The 11,271-nt window shown below is 33.2% G+C and overlaps 1 protein-coding gene across 2 annotated transcripts in view; it reads right to left on the bottom strand.

Annotated features, from left to right (window-relative positions):
- LOC110026877 (L-arabinokinase-like) overlaps positions 1 to 7,988 on the bottom strand; it is a 72,926-nt gene extending 64,938 nt beyond the window's left edge. The window contains exons 1-4 of one of the 2 annotated variants that reach the window (XM_020728071.1): positions 7,746 to 7,988; positions 7,511 to 7,634; positions 7,231 to 7,338; positions 7,063 to 7,131 (exon numbers count right to left, since the gene is read on the bottom strand). In XM_020728071.1, the coding sequence (XP_020583730.1) occupies positions 7,063 to 7,131; positions 7,231 to 7,338; positions 7,511 to 7,621 (288 nt within the window). In that variant the 5' untranslated portion in view covers positions 7,622 to 7,634; positions 7,746 to 7,988. Of the gene's footprint in view, positions 1 to 7,062; positions 7,132 to 7,230; positions 7,339 to 7,510 lie in introns of both variants that reach the window. The other variant, XM_020728070.1, reaches the window with a different exon arrangement.
- Positions 7,989 to 11,271: the final 3,283 nt, after the last annotated feature.

Raw genomic sequence — 11,271 nt, 5'->3', positions numbered from 1 at the left:
CCACGATACATATCTCCCCTCACACACCCCCAACACGCACACTCACTCCAACCTTAACACCTAGCAAACATAGTTTCCTACAAGGAGGAACCAATCATTCCAAAATATTTCTTCATGCATTTTCTACTTAAAAGTGATTGATCAGGCAACTAGGGTTAAATTTGTTGGTGTTTCTGATATCAGAGGCCAGAGGCAATGGGAAAGCTAGAGAGAATTAAGAGTGTAGAATGGAAGAGGTAATAGCTTGAGCTTGTTCAGAGTTTAAGGGTTTCTCAAATAAAATGAATCTTCAAAATGAAACTATCGTTTCATATGCTGAAAGATTTCTAAGAGACACAATCCGACGACAAAGAGTATCCAAGGCATGTCAAAGCAAACGATATTCAATGGGTCCACAGGTTGAATCAAAAATATCAATTCCATCAAAGGCATCTTTTGAGGGTCATAAGAATAGTAGAATCACTTGAGGGCGGAGGTCTTTATGCTCTTAAAGACAGGTGAACTTGAATTGATTAATAATTCGGATTACATGCTGCGGATTAAGAGACTTGGAGTGCTATCAAAAAAGGTCTGTGATCCATATAGCTCGTATGCAAGCCAACTTTGGTGGCATAGAAGCCAACTATCAAATTGGTTCAGTCAAAATTAAAGAACAAAGGCTTGCATACTTGCAAGAGGCTTTACAGCACCAAATATGGGCAAATGCCAAGTTGGGGAATGTTTTGAAGAGGATGCAATAGATGTGTAAATCATATGTTGTGCATTTTTTTTATCAGGTGACTCATATATGCCCTTTTTTTACATGGAGAGAGAAGACTCTCACACATATTTCTTAATGCAGTGAAAAAAAAGCTCGAGCAGTCAAAAAACTACACATATTTCTTTATGTGGAGGAAAAATTATATGCTACAAATTTTTATACGGCTAGGTGGAGACTCCGTGCCTTTTTAGTATAGAGGATGGAAGATCCTCGGCTATGATGTCTTAGGACACCGATCATGCAGGCATTTCTTGACATTGTGAGCAGAGGCCCAACAATCCCCAATGATGTCGTAGGACTACAAAAATTCTCAGAAAATGCAGCTCAAAAAGAACAAAATGAAAGAGACCTTTTAAAGGGTAACTAAACAATAAAATAAAAATTATTGCAACAATGAATACTTCAAATGCAGTATTTATTGCATCAATCGAATTTAACATGACTTTTCAATGAACATTTTGACTATGCTATATTTTGCATTAAAAGAATTAAAAGAACTTGGAATTAGACAAAAAGACTTATAGAGGGCACAATAAATTCCCCGCAAATAAGAATGGGACTCGACAGCTTGCCAAACGAGCACAAACAGGTCATTTCATTGACTTCCATGGCACTCAATACCATGAACTATGATTTAATCTGAAAATGGTCGAGCGAGAACCTCTATTTAAGCAAGAAAAAACGCCACTGTGGAGGTCAATTTGAGCGCACATGTGAACTAATATTAGCAGCAAAATGCAGTGTTCTAAATGCCTAACAATAACCTAAATTGCAAAAATTGCAGCCAAATTCACACTACATAAATTCAAGAAGGTAAAATGTAATTTTTAAAAACTAAAAAGTAGGCGCACATATTGATAACAAACATCGAAGGTAAAATGTAATTTTTAAAAACTAAAAAGTAGAACATTACGCACATATTGATAACAAACATTACAATAACATTTAAATACTGCCAAATTTTGCATGTGCCTCGTTGCACAGCTAAACATAAATACAATTCCACAAAATTCATGCAAGTGCACTCAAGATCATGCAAATATATCAAGCAAATACCTTGAATAGTGCAAGTGCATCAAAAAGAGTACAAATCCATCATGTAAACACATTAAAATGCAAGCAAATGGATCGAGCAATAAAAATCATGCAAGCAAATTGAAAAGTGTGGATAAGATACATTAAATTCCCCAGAATCAAAAAGTTTGCATATGCTCAAATAGTCATGCTAATATCCAATTTTAAAAATAAGAATATTGTGCATACTAAATCAAAATACCGCAAATACTCCAACAAACATGCTATGTCTTCAAATTTGAAGCCAGTGAATATTTCATAGACAAAAAATAAGAAAAAGAAAGCTACATCTAAGTTTAACTCATCTAAAGAAACATATAATTGCTCTAAAAACATAAAACATTTTTTTTTAAAAAAAAGAGAAATACTTTAAACTTTGCAAACCCTTTATTAAGCTAAAATTAAGGCATAACTTATTCATGCACAATCTCGGGTGAGCTACCCTAGCTACAAGGTAGGATCATAAGTCCACTTGGTGAATTTCACCTTTCTCCCCACAAGAACTGAAGTTGGAAGAGAATGATAATTATTTAAAAAATATCCAAGTAATAAAATTCAACCAAATTTCAAATGAAAAACGATTTTAATTGATTCTCTTGGTTGAATAAAACAAACTAATATTATTATAGACTACGAATCAAATAGTTATAGATTTCAAAAAAAAGTTTTTATTTTATATTTACATAAGGTCTTCAACACCTTTTGCCAAAAAAAAAAATCAATTTTAAAATACAAACTTTTCAAGCCACTTTCTCTATAAGGCGAATCATGAACAGTCCAATCCTCTACAAATAAAAAATATAATCAATAAGGTCTATATTATGACAAATATTTTAGCAAATGCAAGTAAAATAAACCATAAACTCGATCCTTTCTAAATAGACGATCAAAATTGACAAGGTTCCAAACAATAGGCGATCAAAATTAACAAAGTTCCGAACAATCAGGTTCACATTACTATACTTTTATGATGTGCTTGGTCTATTGAATATCATAACTAAAGAAGTTCTCTTTCAAAATAAAATGCTCAATTTCAAAATGAAAATGCCGTGAACATTAGTGTACCCCAATGTTTGTTGAAATGAAAGAGAATTTCAACTCGAAGACATACTATCAACAAGATATCCCGTACCCTAAAGAAAATCACTGCAGGCTTTAATTTCAAATAGTATATATTTTACAAAATAGAAAAACATCTAAACAAAATGTATTATCCTAAGCTAAGATCAATATTCATTCATCCTTTGCAACAATTTGATTAAAATAACAAAGTTAAAATGACCTTAACTAACAAAAAGATAATATTCTATCAAACATACATCTATAATCACACTTCATGCCAATAAGAACTTAAAGCATGCTCTCTAATAGGGTGATTTTGTTGTTAAATAGCACCACAAAAAATATGGCTACAATTGAGAGCCAAGAATAGGGCGATTCAGCACAAATTACCCGTATTAAACTACAACTATGGCCAAAGCCCGCTAGTTCTCTAATAACTTAAATCTCTTAATAGTGAATTATAAAGTGTACTTAATAGATTAAAAAGCCCATTGTTAACTAAATCAATTTGAAATTGACCTCATAGACAAATAAACACCCTAAATCTACAAGTTCTCCTAAACATCACAATCCATGGCTACAAACAACGATTTTGTGGCCAAGACGCATTTACTATCTCCTATAAATAAGTTGACTTTTATGCACAATAACTCAAAATACCATAACCATAGGTTCTTAATCAAGATCGTAATCATTCCCCACACCATTTGCTCTTAGCAGCCAACAATAAATTTCCCATAATCTAAAACCAATCAACTATTACTATAAGCTATGCACTTAGTGCATAAATATTAGCCCTAATAAAAAATTCTCTCTGATTATAAGAAGAGGTGACTAAATAAAGAAGCTTATATTTATCAAAATCCTACAATCAGGCCATAAGATCAGACCATAAGTTTCTCATAAAAAAATGACAGAATCTTTGAATAATATCTTATCTAAAATCTAATCAATCATTCTATAAATTTAATCCCAAATAACAAGCTCTTTTAAGAGAACAAGGTTCAATTTTTTGTAGCCCATAAATAACACAAAGCTTGTGCTTAATGAAGTGCTTGAGCTTGAGAGTATTGTTAAGCATGAGATAATGATTTCTAAATATTTTTCTATTCAGATATCTTTAGATATACCAAAATTTGCAGTCGCTCATCTCAAATCTTTTTTAAGATTCCTATTCCAAACCAAGTGCCACACGTATGCTAATTCAAATGATGGCAATTTGCTTCAACTAAAGCTATTAAAGATTGAATTTGAGAAGTAATTGCCACATTTATCATCTAATTCATTGTAAGTCCACGCCACAAAAATCTTATAGATTTATAAATAATCCACGCTACAAAAATCTTATAGATTTATAAAGTTGAAAGCCACCAAGCTACTAAGCCTCAAAATTTTTGAGTGTTTATTAGATATCTTTGTGCTATAATTTTATGTAGTACATGAATGCTTCTTTCATAAGATAATCCCATTAATGTCACTTCATCCTCCATAGACTCAAGTCACTCCCTCTTTAGAGAGTTCTTTATTGGTGAGTGAATTGATGCAATAAAAATTAGCTAATCCCTAGAAATGGAAAATTTTTCATATGCTAATCATCAGAAAATAAATAGGCCTAGAAAAGAGCTAAACCAAACCAATTTTGGCACTTTCTAGAATTATATTTAACTATTGGCAAATTTCTTATTTTATTTTGTTTATTACGTTTAATTATAGTACTTGGATAAAATTATTTTTTAATAATTGTGCAGGCATGGAATTGGCCCTAGAATAAAATTTGATTGCAACAAAACATGGCCTTATCCATGTAATCATATTTCTTTATATAGGAAAGTAAGAATTAATACTTGTAATTGATAAATAATAAGTAATGAATGAAACTTGATTACTTGTGAAATTAATCAAATGCTCCTAAAATCTAAGTTGTGTATGTGGATTGCTCTAAGTTATATACTTGATTTACTTCTCCCTCTTCATCCAAAGCCTATTCTAGAAAACAAAAATGTCGAACAAAGTTGAGTATTAAAAAGCTCTTTCCTACAAAGATAAAATGGGTGAGGAAGCACAAATTAGTTTATATGTTATGATGTGCCTAATCCACTTCTAGTTTGTAGTCTAAATACAAATTTATTTCAACCCAAAACCTTAAATTGATTGTGATGAATCTAGCTATAATTCTGAATTTCACAAAATTATCCTTATTAAAAGTTCTTATTCACCAAAACATTGGTTTATTCTTCTATATAAAAGTGATCTTAAATTTTGTTCTAGGTTTCTTGCTATGCCCATTAGTAGAAGGACCTTATAGTGAATGATGATCTACCATTGCCACCTTCCTCAATTAATTTCTTAATGAGCGCCCAATGTGTTTAACCATCACAAGGAATAAAAAATTATGAAACTTGAAATTTATTTATATCCTTTCTAACATTGTTAATTAAAAATATATTAGACTTCACTTACCACGACACATATCATGTAGAATGAAATTTTTGTTAGTTATTTTTAGAAAAATGTATGTGGAAATTATTTGGATCCACTCTTTAAGTTTTATTCTGCTCGTCAAATCCAAATTAATGGATAGGTTAAAGATGTCAATAAGAGTGTAAGATTAAATATATTTCTGACTAGTTATAGTCAAGAAAATTGGGACTTAATTCATCTTCTTCCTGAATTTGCTTCTGATAAAAGAATCATGAAAACTGCCAGCAAACACCATTTTAAATTCATAAAAAATTAACCTCAAACGGCCTATAGATCTCTGATTCCTTGCATGCATAATTTGACTTTACATTATAATATTTTTAGCTTTTGTGAAAACGTACATTTTCATGTTAAGAAACAAATTATGAAGCATGGTGAATATTATAAAACATAAGCAGATATTCATAAATGCTTTCTAGGGTATGCTTGAGATGAATAACTTTTAGTTAACATCCAATCCAAAAATGCCTTGCAAAATACTTAACAGAAAGTTACATACATAAGCTTTAGTCCCCAAATAAATTTATCCAAAAAATAGTATTTAATGCATATATACTTACTTTGACATATACCATGCATTTATCATACTTTTAAAGTGGAATATTTATTGTCATTTTGGAACCATAAGAACGTTCAATATTTCCTACATGTGTTTTTAGATGGAGGATTTAATTCTACCGCTGTTATACCAATATTTACTTTTTCATGGGTTTCTAAATTTTATTAGATAAATCAACTTGTGAATAATATTATGAAAGATTTAGTCATATTGGAATCATAAAAGCCTCCAATATTTACCACTTTTTTTCCAAAAGTAGTATTTGATTTTATCACTACTATATCAACGTTTGTTCTAACAAAAGTTCATAATTTGCGTCAGAAAAATCAACCGAGATTGATAGTATTGTAATTAGAATTTCCAGATTTCATTTCTACCATGTTTGTCGGTGGGGAAATGCACCATTGGATGACACTTAGAATGCACGTGAGGAGGTTAATCTCATTGCCAGCTAATCTTCCTGAAAATTTGAAGACTTAAACTCTCCATATGGGAGTTCATATCATCATCCGCAGTGAATAGAACACAATAAAGCATTCATCGTCAAGATCAAAATCCCACTATAACAAAGTAGAATAGAAGTTATTAGTTAGTTTTAGTCATTAATCTCTTAAATATTATTTAAATTTATTATTTTCTTTTAAATAAATGTTAAGGGCTAGCAGATCATTTGTCGAGCCATACTATTCTTATAAATAACCCAGGTATCCATCTTTTTTGACTTGATGAGTTTATTGCAGGCAAAGTTTAACTCTTCAGAAATATCAGCCAGCCCATTAATAGGTTGCCCAGGTTGTTAGGTGCTTCCTCTCATCAAAGAGTGCAAGAGAGTTGTGCGAGACAATCGATACCTTGTTTCCCGGTAAACCCCAAGCCTTCCAACCCTTCTTTCTTCACTGGTAATCACCTCCCCTCCCCTTCAATTTAAAATTCGATGCATTCCTCTTTTAACTGCAGTTTGATGTAGGAAAACCTACTCAACCCAGTAAGATTATCAATTTTTTGCTGAAAGCACGTCCAAACTTGAGACTAATATCGTTCAAATGCAGCTTAATTGAAGTATTCCTGAAGAAAGTGAAATGATCAATACAACCAAAACTAAACCGAGCCATACATAAAAAAGTACCTTTTCCAAAGAGGCAAGGCGATCAACTGTCAAGGCGTCAGTTTGCACGGCTCCACAGTCCAACAAAATCTGATAACCCAAACGCCACAGAATATCGTTAAAGAAAAACTCATCTAATTCATGCACTACAGCTACAGCTATCAACTAAATGGAATTCTTTTCGCTAACATTTCGTATTTTTAGATTTGAAGACTTTATCTGGCTCCTGAAAACAAAGTCCGGGGCACCAGTAACCACGTTAACCTCATGCCCTGCTTCAATCAGATGCCTCGCAATCTGCTTCAAAACAAAAAAGAAAAATTAGGAAATCAATTAAACACTTCTCTAGAGACAAAACAGAAACTAATGAATTTAAATCTTCAAAATCAATTATAAACGCATTTTTCGGCTTAAGATTTCACAGCCTAATCGATTTAAAGAATAAGATAACAAAGCAGACGGCTCCTACCTCGACAACGCGGGTGGCGTGGCCGAATCCGTGGCCAGTAACGTAGTAGGCGAAAACGAGTCGCCGCGCAGGAAGAGAAACACCGCCGGCCTCCGCATTTTCTATCCCCATTATCTCCAGAATCCTTAAGAGTGAACAGACAAAGGAGATAAGGGAGAGGGAAGAGAATGAAAGCCCCTAGAAACGACGATCGATCGTAATTGTTATGCAGTCCTTCAACGGATCCATAATTCACCGAATGGAGCAGCGGAAGCAGTTTATCTTGCCTCCATGTTTATCCTTGCTGGGGCAGCAAAGAAATCGAGACTGATGATGAGTGACGAATTAGAGAAGACGGGAGCCGAACTTCGGCAAGCTGATTGTTCACTTGTTGCAATCTGGTGCGCTGAAATTATGATCCATCGAAAAGGACAAGAGATGATTACACGAATCCAGCGTCGTCCGAAGAAAACGGGAAAAACAGTTTTCGTGGTCGCCATGCTTATCCTTTACCGAAGAAGCGATAATTCCAAGTGCGAGTTTGGCAGCATGCTATTAAGAGAGCATTTAGTTTTCAATTTAACTTAAATTCAGCTAAATATCAAAAAAACTCAAAATAAAATTAAAATTTAGCCTTCCATTGAATTGAATTTTGGCACTCTACTTTTATTTTTATTATCTCTATCTCATTGTGTCACATTTTGGACATAAATTTAGATTTAACAAATTCAATTATCGGATAGATTCTATTGCACCTAGATTTTTGTAAATTCAGTTTTATCGAATTTGATAAATCCTATTTAATGTAAATATGAAATGCGGCCAAACACAGACTATGATTTATGTGAAATAGAATTTAGTATATTAGATAAATCTAAATTTATCAAATCCAAAATTTGTAAATATAGAATATTTTTTGTTCAATTTAAAGTTAAGTTCATTCAATTTGTTTTATCGTGTTAGGCATAAATTTGCTCCTTTAACTTTCTTCCTGAGCTAAATATGTTAAATCCACATTATAATCAAATGTAATAAATGTGAGGTTTATGTTCAAAAAGTAATGAAAGAGAAAAAAATTGAATTTAGTGAAGCACAAATTTAATTTCTGATACATTTTTTTGTTTGGCTAGATTTACGTTGAGTTAAGAGTAAATCCTACTCAAATTCCCCGCCTAACGACTGTCAAGAGATGACAAACGATGAGAATATCTGTTTCACAAGGTCTAAACAGGATCAAGACTTTTTTAATATAAATATTATCATTAGCCCAAAGCCAATAATTGGGTAATCTTACTCTGTCAACCACACAGATTGAAATGATAGCTACAATAGATACTCCTCATGATGACCTGTCCAGCTCGCTTGTACTTATTGAGCTCCTTTATTGTGCTTGCATGCATTTGTGAAGCTTCATCTTCGAGTTCATTTAAAGAGTCTTCACAGTTACCTGAACTACAGAAGAAAGAGAACCATAACACAACACGGCCTATGTATATATATGAGCCGCCTAACACTCATTACTATGTCTTTTCAACAACAGATCTAGGATAGGTCACATATAATATGAATTATAATATAGCATTTATTTATTTCTTATATTTAATGTAGCTATACTAGGGAAAGGGCACCCTATGAGGCGTATAAATAGAAAGGGAATTCTCTCTCTCTCTCTCTCTCTCTCTCTCTCTCTCTCTCTCTCTCTCTCTCTCTCTCTCTCTCTCTCTCTCTCTCTCTCTCTCTCTCTCTCTCACCATCTTCAACTCATCTTACAAGATCTCTCCTACATTGTACAAACTCATGAAAAATATGAGACCCAACATCCCAAAATGATTCAATATTTTTGAAAAGTGCAGTGAGCATGGATCTCATGCTCTAATCCAACAAGGACCTCTTTGACGTGAAGGAGAATAAAGAGAATGATGGATTGCACCTAAGAGTTTGCGTTATAGCGAATGAATGTGTTAAGAGGATACATGAAGAAGATGATAGAGAAGTGAGGCAGGATGCCTCATGAATAAAGAGAATGATGGATTGCACCTAAGAGTTTGTGTTATAGCAAATGAATGTGTTAAGAGGATACATAAAGAAGATGATAGAGAAGTGAGACAGGATGCCTCAAGGACTCAATCCAGGGATCATCCTATAATATAATCCACATGAGATCATCAGCATCAATAATACGAAGAAGAGAATCATGAAGATATTAGCCTCCAAGAGAAGGATTATTGAGAACATGGACAAGGAGAGCCTTGACACGGATGCTAGAAGAGAAAGAAAAAAAAATGTTGAATTATATGCCCCGAAAGATGATACCTCAAAAAACCTCAAATGATGAAGAAATAAGGAGAAATAAGATGAAGGTCATTGAAGAACACATTCTCGAGAGAGATTACTGAAGCTAAAGCAGCCAACAAATTCAACATCCCTTCCTTGGATTTTTATAAAGGGAGAACTAACCCTGTCGATCACGATGTTTCATTTGAATCAGTGGTATGTTTATTACAAATATACGACACCCATAAAAGTTATTCATTACTTACAATCTTGAAGGAATCAACTCTGTGCTAGTCCATTAACTTGTCAATAAGAGTTATCACATCATTCAGCGAATTCAAATAAATGTTTGTAGCTCAATTCGCTAGTGCTAAAAAATAAATAAATAACTTCAAGCTTTATTAAAGATTTGATGGGCACATTCTGAAATTTCGAGATGTTTTATCTCTTGATTCCAGTGAGAGAAGTTGGATGCTATAGATGTCAAGGCTTTCTTTGCTCACGAAATTGGTGAAGGGCCCACTGAAATGCGTCAGTTTTACGTGATTTTACTTGTATTTTACACTGCATCTTACATTTTTTTTTTACTTATTTATCACATATTTACATTTGAAAAAGTTTTTTTTTATATTGTGCATTTTACAATTGTTGAATACGAGCTGTTTGGAAAGCAAAAAATAAACATAAAGCTCTCTAAAGCGGCGTGTGACCACAACTTGAAGTGGCGTGACAATGCCCTGTGGTCGAGAGGTGCGACGCGACCATGCCAGTATACAGCATGCCCATGCCAGAATCACAATGAAGTGGCGTGACCATGCCAAAATCAAGTGTGACCACGTTGCCCAATTTAGAAGTCATGCGTGACCACACCAACGAAAAGGAAAATTATCTATGAATGAAATTCCTTTTCCAAATTCGTGGATTCAAATATAAGAATGATTTTTAGGGCTTCATGAATGGGAGGAGATGAGTGACCTGTGATGGCTAAAGGTTGAGAATAAGAGATAATGTAAGTGTTTCCCTTAAGTTTTTTCCTCTCCTTGGGTTTGAATTTTTAAAGGCTGTTATTCCACTTTGCATGCTTGTAAGTTTGAGAGAGTTTTTGTATGAGAGGAGAGGTGATGCTCATGTGGAGAGGACAAGAATTTATTGTAAGTGTAACTTTCTTTTGTATCTTGTAATGAAGATCTGCATAGATTTATCATCTGTGGTTATCTCAGTGATGCGTGGCTAAAACTTTTTTTGTCTCTATGATGTAGGGATAATTGTTTTTATCATGTTTTTTGGAGATATGTTTCTTGTAATGTTTTTCATTCTTTCATAATTTATGTTGTTGATTAACCTTTGAATTTCATAAACTCCTCGATTTCCTGGCTAGAATATTGAAATCTTTCATGAAGCTATAATCTCTAATCGTTGTGCAGTGGAAATGAAAAAGTTAATCACAAAATCTTGATATTATAGACATATTTCAGTAGGATTCTGCACTTTTTCTATGGGATCAAAGT

The sequence above is a fragment of the Phalaenopsis equestris genome, unplaced genomic scaffold (assembly GCF_001263595.1).
Source record: "Phalaenopsis equestris unplaced genomic scaffold, ASM126359v1 Scaffold000402, whole genome shotgun sequence".
NCBI lineage: Eukaryota > Viridiplantae > Streptophyta > Magnoliopsida > Asparagales > Orchidaceae > Phalaenopsis > Phalaenopsis equestris.
Note: the sequence above shows the minus strand (reverse complement) of the source record. Positions and strands in the feature narration are given on the sequence as shown.